The sequence below is a fragment of the Oncorhynchus tshawytscha genome, linkage group LG11, assembly GCF_018296145.1.
Source record: "Oncorhynchus tshawytscha isolate Ot180627B linkage group LG11, Otsh_v2.0, whole genome shotgun sequence".
In the NCBI taxonomy this organism is placed as follows: Eukaryota; Metazoa; Chordata; class Actinopteri; order Salmoniformes; family Salmonidae; genus Oncorhynchus; species Oncorhynchus tshawytscha.
The window spans coordinates 5,447,673-5,467,272 of NC_056439.1; the positions used below are offsets into that span (position 1 = coordinate 5,447,673).

General features: G+C 42.3%; 1 protein-coding gene across 2 annotated transcripts in view; it reads left to right on the plus strand.

The window, feature by feature from the left end:
* The window catches only part of LOC112232358 (zinc finger protein 473 homolog), a 282,634-nt gene that overhangs the window by 3,958 nt on the left and 259,076 nt on the right, over positions 1-19,600 (plus strand). For both annotated transcript variants that reach the window (XM_042330465.1, XM_042330464.1), the window contains exons 4-5: positions 1,165-1,326; positions 1,695-1,806. In XM_042330465.1, the coding sequence (XP_042186399.1) occupies positions 1,165-1,326; positions 1,695-1,806 (274 nt within the window). The remainder of the gene's footprint in view (positions 1-1,164; positions 1,327-1,694; positions 1,807-19,600) is intronic.

The following is a 19,600-nucleotide window of genomic DNA, read 5'->3' on the forward strand; positions in this document are numbered from 1 at the left end:
TATGGACCTCGCTTTGTGCACTGGGGCATTGTCATGCTGAAACAGGAAAAGTCCTTCCCCAAACTGTTGCCACAAAGTTGGAAGCAAAGTATGTCTATGCTGTAGCGTTTAGATTTCCCTTCACTGGAACTAAGGGGCCTAGCCTGAACCATGAAAAATTGCCCCAGACCATCTCCGCTGCTCCAGAGTCCAATGGCTACGAGCTTTACACCACTCCAGCCGACGCTTGGCATTGCACATAGTGATCTTAGGCTTGTGTGCGGCTGCTCAGCCATGGAACCCAACCATTGAAGGTTCCCCCAAGAACAGGCCTGAATGCCAAGCGTCACGTCTGGAGGAAACTTGGCACCGTCCCTACGGTGAAGCATGGTGGTGGCAACATGCTGTGAAGATGTTGTTCAGCGGCAAGGATTGGGAAACTTGTCAGGATCGAGGGAAAGATGAACGGAGCAAAGTACAGAGAGAGATCCTTGATGAAAACCTCCAGATGGCTCAGGACCTCAGACTGGGGTTCACCTTCCAACAGGACAATGGTCCTAAGCACAGAGCCAAGACAACGCAGGAGTGGCTTTGGGACAAGTCTCTGAATGTCCTTGAGTGGCCCAGCCAGAGCCCGGACTTGAACCCGATCGAACATGAAAATAGCTGTGCAGCGATGCTCCCCATCCAACCTGACAGACCTTGAGAGGATCTGCAGAGAAAATAGGAGAAACTCCCCACATACAGGTGTGCCAAGCTTGTAGCGCCAAGAAGACTCCAGGCTGTAATCGCTGCGATAGGTGTTTTGACTGCGTAAAAGGTCTGAATAATTAAGTAAATGTGATATTTCTGAGAAAAATAATAATAAACCAAAATCTGTTTAATTTATATTTTTATATATACATATACAGTGGGGAGAACAAGTATTTGATACACTGCTGATTTTGCAGGTTTTCCTACTTACAAAGCATGTAGAGGTCTGTCATTTTTATCATAGGTACACTTCAACTGTGAGAGATGGAATCTAAAACAAAAACCCAGAAAATCAGATTTTTAAGTAATTAATTTGCATTTGCAACGATTAAATCATTCTGTAACTACAGTATAGGACTCAAATGTAGTGAGGATGGGTAAACACTCTGAGTGTATGTCTGTGTGATCTGTATCACCTGTCTCTTCCAAGAGGAGGAGGGTCCAGAGGTGCTGCTGGTGAAGGAGGAGGGGTGTGAGGAGAATCTGGGGAACCCTGAGGGGCCCATGGACATGGAGGACAACCAGACTACACCTCCTCCTGAACTCACAGAGGAACCAGCTGAGCAGCACAGGACCACACACAGTCTCAATGAGGTGAGCCCAATGTAAACTACTGTGGTATTAGGGTCCGTATCCACAACGCCTCTCTGAGTAGGAGTGCTGATCTAAGATCAGTTTTGCCTTTTAGATCATAATGAATAAGACTATATAGCGATTAGCACTTTTACTCTGAGACTCTTCATGGATACGGGCCCAGGTCTTGATACATGTTGTATTAAGTGTGGGACCATGCCTATAAATTATCAAACCATTAAAGTGTCAATCAAGTCAACTAACGTGTGCATAGTATCAAATAACATGTTTGCATAGTACTCATAGCAATACATCAGAAGGTGCGCCATTGCAGAGTGCTCATATCAGATTTCTTGATCCAACATCCTCTCACTGTGTATCTCTTACAGTCAGTAGACATGGAGGATGGGAAGCCTGATCTGCTGCTGGTCAAAGAGGAGACGATAGAAGACGAACCAGAGAGCATTGACCTGCTGAGTGGTCTAAAGATGGGGGAGCAAGGTAAGGGAGAAATGCATATAGTCTACATACAGTAATAGATCTTCAATGGGAATAGTAATACATATAGCCTCCATACAGTAATAGATCTTCAATGGGAATAGTAATACATATAGCCTCCATACAGTAATACATCTTCAATGGGAATAGTAATACATATAGCCTCCATACAGTAATACATCTTCAGTGGTAATGGTGATATTCCTGGCTTTTGTTTTTTCTTCATTCATAAAATTAAAACATTACAACTTGTGTTTATATACAAAAACACACAATGTATGAACTTCACCAGGTAATAGACAAAAAAATAACTCAATATGGAGAGTTCTCTGCCATGTTTGGAAAGTATTTTGTAACCTCTTCCTGCAGGTGGTTGGCTAGAGGCTAATAGAGGAGACTGGGCGACCATCTTGGATTCCCAGACGGATGCAGCCAAGGCACCAGGGGACATCATCACTGAGCAGGCCACAACCAGAGGTGACTTGGTGGAGGTCAGTGGATGGGAAAGTGTCCTCAACTCTTGGGGGGGCTCTAGTTAGTCGCTCTAGCGACTCCTGTGGCGGGCTGGGAGCAATGCACGTTGATATGGTCGCCAGGTGTATGGTGTTTCCTCCAATACATTGGTGCTTCTGGGTTAAGCAAGCATTGTGTCAAGAAGCAGTGCGGCTTGGTGGGGTCGTGTTTTGGAGGACGCACGGCTCTCGACCTTCGCCAGATATGGGACAAGACTGTAACTACCAATTTGGATATCACAAAGAAGAAAAAAATATATATATAAAAAAGGTGAAACTCTGGGCTGGGGAACAACACTGTTAACCACAACCAGAAACAGACAGTCAAAACAACATCTCCATGACAACAGACTGGCTGAGACCAGGGCGAGGTGTAGATTTGGTCTACAGGGATGGAAAGAACAGACAGACTTTTGGTTAGTGATGCTCCTATAGTTGTGATTCACAGAGACTGATGGCGCATCAGGTTAACCCCCTAACAAGTGCTGCCTTTAGCCTGCGTTCTATTAGCCTGATGATTAGCCTGATCTATTAGCCTGATGATTTTGCTTCTTTGTCATTCGCTACATACTTTAGTCTGAGACTGTAATAGTTGAAGTCGTTTGTGGTGACGAGAGGCGTTGTACAACACAAAGTCATCGGCGATTGTATCGACTAACCAATTATGAAGGAAATCGTTGTGGAAATCTGTTGCCGCTCAAGTCGGCTATGCAATGCAATGCTCTTTCTATTAGCTGGCTGGCTAGCTAGCAAACATAGCTGCACACAATAATACCAAATACAATATCAGTATGTAAAGTAGCCAGTTAGCTGTAAAATCACTGAAACAAACTGCAGTATCAATCTCACCATGTTCAACCTGCAGATGAATGTGCCTCAGAGTGGATTACTGTGCTCCTCCCATAGTCTGTTCTTGACTTGGGGATTGTGACAAGACCTGGTGGCATGTCTTGTGGGGTATGAATGGGTGTCCGAGCTGTTTGCTATTAGTTGAAACAGACAGCTCGGTGCGTTCCACATGTCAACACTTCTTACAAAAACAAGTAGTGATGAAGTCAATCCCTGCTCTACTTTGAGCCATGAGAGATTGACATGCATATTATTAATGTTAGCTCTCCATGTACATTTAAGGGCCAGCCGTGCTGCCCTTTTGTGAGCCAATTGTAATTTTCCTATTTGTGGCACCTGGAACGTAGTCCAGGTGTGACAAAACTATGGCCTGTAGGACCTGCCTTGTTGATAGTGTTGTTAAGAAGGCAGAGCAGCGTTTTATTATGGACAGACTTCTCCCCATCTTAGCTACTGTTGCATCAACATGTTTTGACCATGACAGTATACAATCCAGTGTTACTCCAAGCAGTTTATTCACCTCAACTTTCTACATTTTTTTATTACAATATTTAGTTTAAGTTTAGGGTTTAGAGTATCAAAGCCAATTAATAATTGTCAAACCTCCGCTTTACCCACGTGTGTTCTGGCTCTGGATTACTTAATTGGCAAAGTGGTCTAACAACGAACAAACAGTGAGCCATCGTATTCATGCATCAAAATCAAAAAACGAATAATAAAAAAAGCATTGCAAGTTTGAATGTTGTATAGATAGTGTGGGAGAGGTGGAAAAAATATTGTTATCGATCATTAATGACAAACCTCCTGGCATTGACAACTTAGATGTAAAGCTACTGAGGATGGTAGGAGTGGCTATTGAGTCAGTTATCTGTCATATCTTTAAGCGTAGAGGAAAGTCTTTGTCCTCAGGCCTGGAGGGAAGCCAAAGTAATTCCGCTACCCAAGAGTGGTAAAGCGGCCTTTACTGGTTCTAACAGCAGACCTATAAGCTTTCTGCCAGCTCTTAGAAAACTGTTGGAAGACATGTTTGACCAAATACAATGCTATTTATCTTTAAACAAATTAAAAACAGACTTTCAGCATGCTTATAGAGGAGGGCACTCAACATGTCCTGCACTGACACAAATGACTGATGATTGGTTAAAAGAAATACATTAGAAGAAGATTGTGGGAACTGTACTGTTAGATTTCAGTGCAGCCTTTGATATTATTGACCAAAAGCTGTTGTTGAAAAATGTATGTGTTATGGCTTTTCAACCGCTGCCATATTGTGGATTCAAAGCTATCTATCTAATAGAAATCGAAGGTTTTTCTTTAATGAAAGCTTCTCTAATGTCAAACATGTAAAGTGTGGTGTACCGCAGGTCAGCTCTCTAGGCCCTCTACTCTTTTTTTATTTTCACCAATGATCTGCCACTGGCATTAAACAAAGCATGTGTGTCCATGTATTCTGATGATTCAACCATATTCGTATCAGCAACCACAGCTAATGAAACCCATAACAAAGAGATGCAGTCTGTTTTGGATGGGTGGCCAGTAATAAACTGGTCCTGAACATCTCTAAAACTAAGAGCATGGTATTTGGTACAAATCATTCCATAAGTTATAGTCCTCAGCTGAATCTGGTAATGAATGGTATGGCTGTTAAACAAGTTCAGGAGACTAAATTACTTGGCGCCACCTTAGATTTGTAAACTGTCATGATTCAATGGTTGTAAAGATGGGGAGAGGTCTGTCTGTAATAAAGAGATGCTCTGCTTTTTTGACACAATTCAAAAAGCAAGTCCTGCAGGCTCTAGTTATGTCTTATCTTGATTATTGTCCATTTGTGTGGTCGTGTACTGCAAGGAAAGACCAAGTTAAGCTGCAGCTGACCCAGAACAGAGTGTCACTTCTTGCTCTTCATTGTAATCAGAGGACTGATATAACTACTATGCATGTCAGTGGTTAAGAGTTGAGGAGAGACTGACTGCATCACTTTTCTTTTATAAGAAACAATGTGTTAAATCCCAAATAGTTTGCATAGTCAACTTACACACAACTCTGACACACACCCATACCACACCAGACATGCCAAAAGGGGCTTTTCACAGTCCCCAAATCCAGAACAAATTCAAGAAAGTGTACAGTATTATATAGAGACATTATTTCATGGAACTCCGTTCCATCTCATCTTGCTCAAGTGAACAGCAAACCTGGTTTCAAAAAACAGATAAAGCAACACCTCGTGGCACAATGCCTCTCCTGTATTGATATGTAGGCTTATATGTGCCTTTTGTATAAAAAATAATAATTAAAAAACAAGTCATTTTTACATGTTTTGTGTGGACCCCAGGAAGAGTAGCTGCTGCTTTTGCAACAGCTAATGGGGATCCTAATAAAATACCAAATCAACACATAATAAACTCCATTTTGTTAGGTACTTGAATCAGTGTTAAAGATGGGCTTGATTGTGGTTAGCATATTATATATGTCATGTTTCTGTGTGTACAGCAAGGAGTTTGTTATATATCTTTATATGCTTTTCTGTTCAATTTGTGTTTACAGACTGCAGTCCATGAGGACCTGCTGATGTCTGGTGTTGCTGGAAGGAGAGACTGGATCTCTGAGGTGGCTGGTCACAAACCCTGGCCGCGGATCAGGCCACTGGATCAGGAGCCGTCACGGTTCCTTCTTGAATCGGAACCAGGTCCCAACCGCGAGGGACAGAGACTCCACCATCACACAGAACACAACCAGTGGACAGGTGGACTGAACAGCCTCAATCCTGGTGGTCATCAGAGAGATAGAGGCTCCAGTCAGCAGCCCAGACCCTTCTCTTCACAGTCTCAGTGCAAGGATGGAGCAGGACCTGGGCCTGATAGAGATGGACCCTCCTGTTCCTATGAAACAAACACCACTGTATCCATGATGAACAGATCAGGCTACCCTGGGCTTCAGCCTTCACAGAGAGTGGTGGGAGACCCCCCTGGTGGTAGTCTATCAGCAAGTCTGTCTTCTCCTTCAGGGTCTCGTCTAATGCCTTGTGACTGGGTTCATAGACAGCCTGGACCTGGGTCTAGCCTTCCTGGTGATGGTTACCCCACAAATACAGACAGGGTCAGGATGGGCGTACCTCACAAGAGGTACCTAGCCTATAACATGGCAAACAATCCCAACAACACCCAAACAATGGCTAGAGGTCAAGGAGGGAGCTCAAAGACTAACCACCTGAGGACGGTGGCTCCTACTTCTATCTCCTCTGGTGTCATTGGGTCACAACGTGAGAGGCCGAGCATTAGTACCGATGCCGACAAGCCCTACTCCTGCCCCACGTGTGGGAAGTGCTTCGCTAGGGCAAACTATTTGAAGGAGCACCAGACTGTTCACACCAAGGAGAAGCCCTTCAAGTGCAAACTATGTTACAAGAGCTTCTCCTTCCTGACTAACCTTACCAGACATAAGAGTGTCCACAACGGGAAAAATTTGTAGCAGTGTGGTTTGAGATGTACACAGGGGATGTCTGGGAATTATTCTTCACCTGACATATTATAGTTATCATGTGAAGTGTCTTGGGATAAGAAGGTAATTAACCACATACCCCTCATTTACCCTTTATTAACATGTCATGTTCTGGAGCAACGTGTTGAAGGTGCCTGAAGTCAACTCTGAAAGACTTGCAGGAAGTGTTAGTTGCATGCATGAGAGGACCAATGGGCAGGCTCGGGAGGAGATTGTTGATGTCACTCGCTCTCGGAGCTGGAGCTGCGGGGTCTTTTCCTCTGCCGAGGTGGAGACGAGGGCCAGCTGAGGGGGACCTATTGGATTGGTGCTCACCCCTGCCCCTCCGTGTCCAGCGTCTCTGTTCTTAGGGGGACGGTCCAGCCTCTTGGGTTTCTTCTTGGAACATAGGACATCCAGGCTGTTTCACATCCGGCCGTGATTGGGAGTCCCATAGGGCGGCGCACAATTGGCCCAGCGTTGGCTGGGGTAGGCCGTCATTGTAAATAATAATTTGTTCTTAACTGACTTGCCTAGTTCAATAAATTATCATTTTAAAAATATGAAACGTGCTTGTGTAAATACCTGTTTTTAGTGACTGTAAACCTAGGCTAGAACAAGGACAGTTACATATTTACCTTAGTGAGGTGATGTAGATGGAATAGTCATTCTACTCTATTCTTGCTAACACACTGTTTGTTCTAAACAAATCTGCTCTCAGCTTCAAAGATACTGATCATAGGAGATTTTGTGTGTAATCAGTGGTGGAAAAAGTACCCAAAAACATACTTGAGTAAAAGTAAAGATCCCTTAATAGAACATGACTCAAAAGGCACACAGTAAAATTCTACTTGAGTGAAAGTATAAAGGTATTTGGTTTAAAATATACTTAAGTATAAATCATTTAAAATTCCTTATATTAAGCTAAACAGATGGCACCATTTTCTTGCTTTTTTAATTTACGGAAAGCCATGGGAACACTAGTTTACAAACAAACCATGTGTGTTTAGTGAGTCTGCCAGATCAGAGGCAGTAGGGATGTTCAGTTGATAAGTGCGTGAATTTGACCGACTATGTTCCTGTCCTGCAAAGCATTCAAAAGGTAACGAGTACTTTTGGGTGTCAAGGAAAATGTATGGAGTAAAAAGTGCCTTTGTTGCATTTAATCACTATTTTATTTCAGTGGGCTATCTCTTTGAAATAACTTCTCAGCCTATTCACAATAATATTGGGCTGAATGCTGATAGGGGAAACTTGCTGAATGATCAGAGAAAGGATAGTCAAAGCTTTTCTTTTAGACTATTTACAGAAAAATAAGTCCTGTATGCTTTGCTGGCAATCGACAACAAGAAATCCACAGGGGCCAACCAATTGGATCCAGGTCTACTTAGGTTTGCAGCACCCATCATGGTTGGCTCAATAACCCACCGTTTTTATTTAACGTCTATCAGGAAATATTACACAATTATGGAAATCAGCTCTTGTGCTGCCTCTCCATAAGGCCAGGATAGTAGTTATCTTAATATCACCCCATTTCAAGCTTCTTGAATCATTGGTAAATGTACAACTTTGCTATTTTCTATCTGAGAAATATATTTTGAATGTAAACCAATAAGGTTTTAGGCCTGGGCAGAGCACTATTACAGCAACCACTTTAATTATGGATCTTGTCAATGCTTTAGACACATGAATGTGCTGCTTTGTGGACCTGTCAAATGCTTTTGATACTGTTGATCATGTCATTTTATTGAATAAGTTGTCATCGATAGGCCTGATTTCTGACGCCTGGTTAACTTAGTGACAGAACTCAGGCCATCGTGATTGATGGGGTTAAGTCTGAATTTCTTGAGGTACATAAGGTGTACCACAGGAGTCGATTTTAGGACCTGTATTCTTCACTATTTATATAAACACCATTGGTCAATCTGTTAAAAATGGTCAACTTCATCTACATGCAGATGATACTGTTTATGCAATTGCCCCAACTGTCGATCTGGCTGTGTTAAAACTACGGTCAAACTTTATAGCTATGCAGGAATCCCTTGCTGATTTAATATGTGCTTAAAATGGGCAAATTCAGTGCATTTGGAAAGTATTCTCAGACCCTTTGACTTTTTCCACATTTTGTTACGTTACAGCCTTATTCTAAAATGGATTAAATAAAACAAATTCCTCAGCAATCTACACACAATACCCAATAATGACGAAGCGAAAACAGGTATTTGGACATTTTTGCTAATTTATTATAAATTAAAAACAACTTATTTACATAAATATTCAGACCCTTTCCCATGGGACTACAAATTGAGCTCAGATAAATCCTGTTTCAATTGATCATCCTTGATGTTTCTACAAAGGCACCTAAAGACTCTCAGACCATGAGAAACAAGATGGTCTCTGGTCTGATGAAACCAAGATTGAACTCTTTAGCCTGAATACCACGTGTCACATCTGGAGGAAACTTCACCTACAGTGAAGCATGGTGGTGGCAGCAGCATGCTGCTGCTGTTTTTCAGCGGCAGGGACTGGGAGACTGGTCAGGATCGAGGTAAAGATGAACGAAGCAAAGTACGGTGAGATCCTTGATGAAATCCTGCTCCAGATGGCTCAGGACCTCAGACTGGGGTGAAGATTCACCTTCCAACAGGACAATGACCCTAAGCACAGAGCCAAGACAACGCAGGAGTGGCTCGGGACAAGTCTCCGAATGTCCTTGAGTGGTCCAGCCAAATCCCAGACTTGAACCTGATCAAACATCTCTGGAGAGACCTAAAAATAGCTGTGCAGTGATACTTATTTCCCACCATAATTTGCAAATAAATTCATTAAAAATCCTACAATGTGATTTTCTGGATGTTTTTTTTTTCATTTTGTCTCATAGTTGAAGTGTACCTATGATGAAAATTACAGGCCTCTCATCTTTTTAAGTGGGAGAACTTGCACAATTGGTGGCTGACTAAATACTTTTTTGCCCCACTGTATGTAATGCTAATGCTCAATATCCCTCCCATTACTTTATATCAACGTAGGATTGCAGCCTACAAAATAAATAACCAATAAGGATAACCATCTAGATGTCACCGAGATACATACATACGTACAGTCCAGTGGGGGCTCCTCAGGGGAGGACCATCCTACTCAGTCAATTTCATTAAAAAAATAGGGAAACATTTCAAAAGTTGTCCTTTTTAGATAAAACTATGCTAAATATATTAACGTCACCAAATAACTGATTAAAACAATTTTGTACTGAAGGTCTACGGTAACCTCAACAGCACACTCTGGGGTAGCACCATGGTGTAGCCGGAGGACAACTATTTTTCGCCCTCCTCTGGGTGCATTGACTTCAATACAAAACCTTGGAGGCTCATGGTTCTCACCCCTTTCCATAGACTTACACAGTAATTATGACGACTTCTGGAGGACGTCCTCCAACCTATCAGAGCTTTTGCAAGTTGTCAACCCAATCAAAGGATCAGAGAATTAATCTAGTGCTGCAGTGCATAAAATGTGGTGAGTAGTTGACTCAAAAACAGTAGTTGAACAGTTTTGAACAAATAAATCTCTTAAATTAAGGAGAAGCAGCAGAGCGAGAGCTGGCTATATTTCGTTGTCTTTTTTTTCACTTTCACTAACTTAGCCTGCTAATGCAGCTAGCTAATTTAGCCTACTCAAACACCTGACTCAAACAGAGAAGAATGCTATTATGTTAGCTAGCTGGCTAAGGCTATCCAACAGAACTCTTCCAAGTCAAGGTAAGCTTCGGTTTAAGTAATTTATTGCCACGCGGCCCGTCTGTGAAACTGCTAAACTGCTTGCTGTACACTGTATTGCGGGATTGTTGCGGGTTTACTTACGCGTTAGTTCTAGTAGCTATGTTGACTATGACGTTAGCTAATATTGTGACATTGACAACGATGTGGGCTGTGTGTAGCGGTTATGGTATGATTGTTTGGCTTGGAAAGGTTTTTTAATCTGGTCACAGACAGCTGTTGTGTTGTGCACTGAAGTCCACAAGTGAAGGGAAAAGGTGAGAGGAGGAGAGCGTGTAGATGTGAGAAGGAATTATACAATGACCAAAATGATTATGCTGTTTGTATGTGGCTGCTATGAAGGTGAACTGTGTGTGCAAGTGATCAGGGGTGTATTCATTCTGTCGATTTTGTTGAAAAACATTTCTTAAACAGAACGAAACAGGGATAAAACTACCTGAATTTGTCCAATAGAAACTCTTGTTTGCAACTGTTTGGACTAATGAAGAAAATAAGAAAAAAAATGGTTGGACTAATGATTACAACCTAGATCAGCTAGATGCAGGCAAGAGTGTGCAAGGTGGTATTGAATGTGGCACTGTGTCACCTTGATTACTCCAATTTGTCTCTCGACCTGTGCAACTACGTTATAAACTTTCATTTGTAGGCTAGGTTCTAGCAACCTCCATGATGGGTATAGGGAATATTTATAGTTTCATGTAGTAGCCTAAACCTATCCATGTTGGATTGAGCTGGGTGAATGGAAGATGAATGACAGTCATCCAATATGCTGTAATAGAAATAAGGCTACGGTCATACAAGAAAATTGTCCTCCCTAATCTTGAACTGCAACAACACCGGGACACGATGCCCTTCTCTCCTGCTTGACAAGCACTACTGTCCGGAAACTGTGTGGGAAGTAGCTACCTAGTAGTACACGCATACAATGCATGAAGCAACAGTATACCCATCAATCGTCAGTTTTATAACTTAACATTTAAAAATTATTTGTGTAAAACAGTGAAATACAACTCATTCCCTGGCCTCAAAACAGAAGACTAAACTCTCGTGGTACAGTAGCTCATTGTACGGTAGTTGCATGGTAAGAAACAGAAGGAGAAAAAAACACTGCTCAATCAAAGCTCAGGCATTGCTGAGATAGAATTCACTTGGCTATCTTTGTGTGTTCCGTACTGATAGTATAAATATGCTGAGGGGGAAGAACCCCCCCAGAGCTTCTGACGAACTTGTACTGTGAAGTGCTGTTTGTAATCGCTTTGCTGGCGTGAATAAACAAATTAATTTAAGCTTGACTTTGTCGTGGAAATTACCACTAAGGACCCCAATCTCAACACACCCACTCGCCCATACTCCAGTCGCCATATTGGGATGCAGCTACCCCCTTCTTCACCCATCTACACACAATAGCCCACAACGACAAAGTGAAAACATGTTTTTAGAAATGTTTGCAAATTTATTGAAAATTAAATACACAAAATCTAAATAACGTCAATACTTAGTAGCAGAACCTTTGGCCGCAATTACAGCTGTGAGTCTTTCTGGGTAAGCCTGTAAGAGCTTTTCACACCTGTATTGTTCAACATTTGTCCATTGTTATTTTAAAAATTCTTCAAGTTCTGTCAAATTGGTTGTTGATCATTGCTAGACAACCATTTTCAGGTCTTGCCGTAGATTTAAGTCAAAACTGTAACTCGTCCACTCAGAAACATTCACTGTTATCTTGTTCAGCAACTCTGGTGTAGATTTGGCCTTGTTTTTTAGGTTATTGACCTGCTGAAAGGTGAATTAATCTCCCAGTGTCTGGTGAAAAGCAGTCTGAACCAGGTTTCCATCTAGGATTTTGCTTGTGCTTAGCTCCATTCCGTTTCTTTTTTATCCTGAAAAACTCCCCAGTCCTTAGCGATTACAAGCATACCTATAATATGATGCAGCCACCACTATGTTTGAAAATGTGGAGAGTGGTACTCAGTGACGTGTTGAGTTTGCCCCCTAACATAACTTTGTTTTCAGGACAAAACTGTACTCAAGTTTGCCAAAAAGCACCTGAATGTGATCATCAAGACTTTTGGAAGAATGTTTAATAGACAGATGATTCAAAAGTATTATTTTTTGGACTAAATAGGTCCCATTATGCCTTGCGAAAACCAAACACTGCATTCCACAGTAAGAACCTCATACCAACGGTCAAGCATGGTGGTGGAAGTGTGATGGTTTGGGGATGCTTTGCTGCCTCAGGATCTGGATGACTTGCCATAATAGAAGGATCCATGCATTCTGCTCTGTATCAGAGAATTCTACAGAAGAATGTCAGGGCATCTGTCTGTGAGCTGAAGCGCAGCTGAGTCATGCAGCAAGACAATGATCCCAAAACACCCAATCAAGTCTATATGGAAATGGTTAAAAAGCAACAAATGTGAAGTTTTGGAATGGCCAAGTCAATGTCCTGACCTAATCCCAACTGAGATGTTGAGGCAGGACTTGAAACGAGCAGTTCATGCTTGAAAACCCACAAATGTTGCTGAGTTACAGTAGTTCTGCATGCAAGAATGAGACAACATTCCTCTACAGCGACATGAGAGACCGATCAACAACTACACGAAGTGTTTGGTTGGAGTCTTTGCAGCTAAAGGTGCCACAACCAGTTATTGAGTGTATGGGGGCAATTACTTTTTTACACAGAAGCATTGTATGTTGCATAACTTTGTTTATGAAATACAGTTGAAGTCAGAAGTTTACATACACGTTAGCCAAATACATTTAAACTCAGTTTTTCCACAAATCTTGACATTTAATCCTCGTAAAAATGTCCTGTCTTAGGTCAGTTAGGATCACCACTTTATTTTAAGATTGTGAAATGTCAGAATAATAGTAGAGGGAATTATTTATTTCAGCTTTTATTTCTTTCATCACATTCCCAGTGGGTCAGAAGTTTAAATACACTCAATTAGTATTTGGTAGCATTGCCTTTAAATTGTTTAACCTGGGTCAAATGTTTTGGGTAGCCTTCCACAAGCTTCCCACAATAAGTTGGGTGAATTTTGGCCCATTCCTTCTGACAGAGCTGGTGTAACTGAGTCAGGTTTGTAGGCCTCCCTACTCGCACACGCTTTTTCAGTTCTGCCCACAAATCTTCTATAGGATTGAGGTCAGGGCTTTGTGATGGCCATTCCAATACCTTGACTTTGTTGTCCTTAAGCTATTTTGCCACAACTTTGGAAGTATGCTTGGGGTCATTGTCCATTTGGAAGACCCATTTGCGCCCAGACTGATGTCTTGAGATGTTGCTTCAATATATCCACATAATTTTCCTTCCTCATGACGCCATCTATATTGTGAAGTGCACCAATTCCTCCGGCAGCAAAGCACCCCCACAACATGATGCTGCCACCCCCGTGCTTCACTGTTGGGATGGTGTTCTTTGGCTTGCAAGCCTCCCCCTTTTTCCTCCAAACATAACGATGGCCATTATGGCCAAACAGTTGTATTTTTGTTTCATCAGACCAGAGGACATTTCTCCAAAAAGTACAATCTTTGTCCCCGTGTGCAGTTGCAAACCGTAGTCTGACTTTGTTATAGAGGTTTTGGAGCAGTGGCTTCTTCCTTGCTGAGCATCCTTTCAGGTTATGTCAATATAGGACTAGTTTTACTGTGGATATAGATACTTTTGTACCTGTTTCCTCCAGCATTGTCACAAGGCCCTTTGCTGTTGTTCTGGGATTGATTTGCACTTTTCGCACCAAAGTATGTTCATCTCTAGGAGTCAGAACGCGTCTCCTTCCTGAGCAGTATGAGGGCTGTGTGGTCCCATGGTGTTTATACTTGTGGACTATTGTTTGTACAGATGAACGTGGTACCTTCAGGCGTTTGGAAATTGCTCCCAAGGATGAACCAGACTTGTGGAGATCTTGGCTGATTTATTTTGACTTTCCCATGATGTCAAATAAAGAGGCACTGAGTTTGAAGGTAGGCCTTGAAATACATCCACAGGTACAACCTCCAATTGACTCATGATGTCAATTAGCCTATCAGAAGCTTCTAAAGCCATGACTGTTTAAAGGCACAGTCAACTTAGTGTATGTAAACTTCTGACCCACTGGAATTGTGATACAGTAAAATATAAGTGAAATAATCTGAAAACAATTGTTGGAAAAATTACTTGTCATGCACAAAGTAGATGTCCTAACCGACTTGCCAAAACTGTAGTTTGTTAACAGGAAATTTGTGGAGTGGTTGAAAAACAAGTTTTAATGACTACAACCTCCAACTTCAACTGTACCCCTCATTGACCCTTTAACATGTAATTTGAAAAAGTCTTGTAAATACCTTTTTAGAGAGACAGTAAACCTAGGGTAGGACCAGGGGTGAAACTTTCACTGGGGACCCCCCACATTCTGATATTGCATTTTTGTCCCCCACCCCCAGTTTTATAATCGCACTGTTATACAAAATGCAGCACCAGTGTGTTTTAGGACCATGTGGACACCTCAGAGCGGTCGTGCAGGATGTTTTTCAGTTTAAGCCGGCTGGATTTAGGGCACACAGACACCTCAGAGCATGCGGACAGGACCAGGATGGGAGAGATGATCAGAGGCAGCTGCTGTCTGTTGTAAAAGCAAGCAGAGCAAAAACTGGCTACTCTTTAGTTGACGGAGCTAGCTGGCAAGGTATGCTGTTTGACAGGGGGGAAGTATTTACTCAGTGCTGAGCTAGTAATGTAACTGACATGTTAGACTTTCCATCCCCACTCGACTGCAATAAATGAACTACTAGCACCTAGTTAGCTAGCTAATAGCCAGTTCAGCTCTAGCTAGCCTCTACAGTAGCTATCTGTCAGGTAGCAATATTTAATGGCTGTTGTGTGTATGGAAATGTTTTCAAGCTGTTGTTTTGTCCCATTTCAAAATAATTACATTTGATGTACCACTGTACCATAAGCTAGAGCTAGCCAAAAGTTGGCTAACGTTAGCTATTATTTTTGCCTCAATCACACTAGACCTGAATCAAATGATTAAAGACCGATATATTCTGACGTTTCTCAAGTGTAATGGGTTTTTATTAGTCAGTATAGCAATGTAACGTTATTGATCTGTCAGTTTCCCTAACTAATTCCATACTTTTCACACAGACACAGTATAAACAGCTCTACAGGCTTCACTGTCATGGTGCACAATCAGTACACAACACTATGCTCATCATGTCTCTTAGCAGGATAAGTTGGTGACAGGCGTCCCAGTAGGGTCAGAGAGCCAATGAAGACCAGTCTGTGATGGTACTAAGGTGAACTTTTGCTGATGCAACACTTCTCTCTGTGCAGCAAACACTAGACTAGCCAGAAGCTTAAAAAATTGAAACTATACTGAACAAAAATATAAACACAACATGTAAAGTGTTGGCTTCATGAGCTGAAATAAAAATCCCAGAAATGTTCCATATGCACAAAGAGTGTATTTCTCACAACTTTTGTGCACAAATTTGTTTACATCCCTATTAGTGAGCATTTCTCCTTTGGCAATAATCCATCCACCTGACAGGTGGCATATCAAGAAGCTGATTAAACAGCATGATCATTACACAGGTAAACCTTGTGCTGGTGGCAATAAAAAGCCACTCTAAAATGTGCAGTTTTGTCACAACACAATGCCACAGATGTCTCAAGTTTTTATTTTTTAGGGAGCGTGCAAGTGGCATGCTGACTGCAGGAATGCCTACCTGACCTGTTCAAATCGAATCAAATTTTATTTGTCACATGCGCCAAATACAACAACCTTTCCTTGAAATACTTACATACAAACCCTTAACCAACAATGCAGCTAAGAAAAGGCTACTGAGGCTATATATGAGGGGTAACGGTACCGTGTCAATGTGCGGGGGTACATGTTAGTCGAGGTAATTTGTACATGTAGGTGGGGGTAAAGTGACTATGCACTATGCCAGGTCTCTGACCTCCTACCTACAGCGGTCTCATTCTTGTCGGTGATCAGGCCTACTGTTGTGTCGTCAGCAAACTTAGCAAGGGTGTTGGAGTCGTACTTGGCGACGCAGTTATGGGTGAACAGGGAGTACAGGAGGGGACTAAGCACAAACCCCTGTGGGGCCCCCATGTTGAGGATCAGCGTGGCAGATGTGTTGTTGCCTACCCTTACCACCCGGGGGCAGCCTGTCAGGAAGTCCAGGATCCAGTTGCAGAGGGAGGTGTTTAGTCCCATGGTCCTTAGCTTAGTGATGAGCTTTGTGGGTGCTATGGTGTTGAACGCTAAGATATAGTCAATGAACAGCATTCTTACATAGGGGATCCTTTTGTTCAGGTGGAAGGCAGTGTGGAATGCGATTGAGATTGCTTCATCTGTGGGTGCCTGGAGTCCGCCTGGTATAGAGGTCCTGGATGTACTGGGCCATTTGCACTACCCTCTGTAGTGCCTTGCGGTCGGAGGCTGAGTAGTTGCCATTCCAGGCAATGATGCAATCAGTCAGGATGCTCTCAATGGTGCAGCTGTAGAACCTTTTGAGGATCTGAGGACCCATGCCAAATATTTTCAGTCTCCTGAGGGGGAATAGGTTTCGTCGTGCCCTCTTCACAACTGTCTTGGTGTGCTTGGACCATGTTAGTTTGTTGGTGATGTGGTTACCAAGGAACTTGAAGCTCTCAACCTGCTCCACTGCAGTAGAGGTCGACCAATTAATCGGCATGTTTTCATAACAATTGGTAATTGGACGCCGCTTATGGCCGATTACATTGAAATCCACGAGGAGACTGCGTGGCAAGCTTGACCACCTGTTACGCGAGTGCAGCATTAAAAGGACCTGTGGCTGCAAGGAGCCAAGGTTAGTTGCTAGCTAGCATTAAACTTATAAAAAAACAAATCTTAACATAAACCCTAGTTAACTACACATGGTTGATGATATTACTAGGTAAACTAGCTTGTCCTGCATTGCATATAGTCAATGCGGTGCCTGTTTATTTATCAACAAATCACAGCTTACTTCAACTTCGCCATGATGATTTAACAAAAGCGCATTTGCAAAAAAAGAACAATCGTTGCACAAATGTAGCTAACCATAAACATCAATGCCTTAAAAATCAATACACAGAAGTATATTTTTTTTACCTCCCTATTTAGTTAAAAGAAATGCATGTTAGCAGGCAATATTAACTAGAGAAATTGTCACTTCTCTTGCATTCAGTGCAAGCAGAGTCAGGATATATACAGCAGTTTAGCCAACTGGGTTGTTGCGAACTGTGTGAAGACCATTTCCTCTTAACTAAGACTGTAATTAATTTGCCAGAATTTTACATAATTATGACATAACATTGAAGGTTGTGCAATGTAACAGCAATATTTAGACTTTGGGTTGCCACCCGTTAGGTAAAATACGGAACGGTTAGTTTCCGGAATGCTAGTTTCCGGATTTGACCAGTGGGGAGAACCAAGTATTTGATACACTGATGATTTTGCAGGTTTTCCAACTTACAAAGCATGTAGAGGTCTGTCATTTTTATCATAGGTACACTTCAACTGTGAGAGACTGAATCTGAAACAAAAATCCAGAAAATCACATTGTTTGATTTTTAAGTAATTAATTTGCATTTTATTGCATGACAAGTATTTGATCACCTACCAACCAGTAAGAATTCCGTCTCTCACAGACCTGTTAGTTTTTCTTAAAGAAGCCCTCCTGTTCTCCACTCATTACCTGAATTCACTGCACCTGTTTTGAACTCGTTACCTGTATAAAAGACACCTGTCCACATACTCAATCTGATGTCCTTACACAGAGAGCTGTGTAAGGACATCAGGGATAAAATTGTAGACCTGCACAAGGCTGGGATGGGCTACAGAACAATAGGCAAGCAGCTTGGTGAGAAGGCAACAACTGTTGGCACAATTATTAGAAAATGGAAGAAGTTCAAGATGACGGTCAATCAACCTCAGTCTGGGGCTCCATGCAAGATCTCACCTCGTGGGGCATCAATGATCATGAGGAAGGTGAGGGATCAGCCCAGAACTACACGGCAGGACCTGGTCAATGACCTGAAGAGAGCTGGGACCACAGTCTCAAAGAAAACCATTAGTAACACACCACGCCGTCATGGATTAAAATCCTGCAGCACACGCAAGGTCCCCCTGTTCAAGCCAGCGCATGTCCAGGCCCGTCTGAAGTTTGCCAGTGACCATCTGGATAATCCAGAGGAGGAATGGGAGAAGGTCATGTGGTCTGATGAGACAAAAATAGAGCTTTTTGGTCTAAACTCCACTCGCCGTGTTTGGAGGAAGAAGAAGGATGAGTACAACCCCAAGAACACCATCCCAACCGTGAAGCATGGAGGTGGAAATATCATTCTTTGGGGATGCTTTTCTGCAAAGGGGACAGGACGACTGCACCATATTGAGGGGAGGATGGATGGGGCCATGTATCGCGAGATTTTGGCCAACAACCTCCTTCCCTCAGTAAGAGCATTGAAGATGGGTCGTGGCTGGGTCTTCCAGCATGACAACGACCCAAAACGCACAGCCAGGGCAACTAAGGAGCGGCTCCGTAAGAAGCATCTCAAGGTCCTAGCCAGTCTCCAGACCTGAACTCAATGGAAAATCTTTGGAGGGAGTTGAAAGTCCATATTGCCCAGCGACAGCCCCGAAACCTGAAGGATCTGGAGAAGGTCTGTATGGAGGAGTGGGCCAAAATCCCTGCTGCAGTGTGTGCAAACCTGGTCAAGAACTAAAGGAAACATATGATCTCTGTAATTGCAAACAAAGGTTTCTGTACCAAATATTAAGTTCTGCTTTTCTGATGTATCAAATACTTATGTCATGCAATAAAATGCAATTACTTAAAAATCATACAATGTGATTTTCTGGAGTTTTGTTTTAGATTCTGTCTCTCACAATTGAAATGTACCTATGATAAAAATGACAGACCTCTACATGCTTTGTAAGTAGGAAAACCTGCAAAATCGGCAGTGTATTAAATACTTGTTCTCCCCACTGTAAATGACCAAAGGCTCGTATTTCTGTGTGTTTATTATAATTAAGTCTATGATTTAATATTTGATAGAGCAGTCTGACTGAGCAGTGGTAGGCACCAACAGCACTTTACTCTGTTTGCCAAGAGCTCTTAGCAATGCTTGAAGCACAGCGCTGTTTATGACTTCAAGCCTATCAACTCCCGAGATTAGGCTGGCAATAC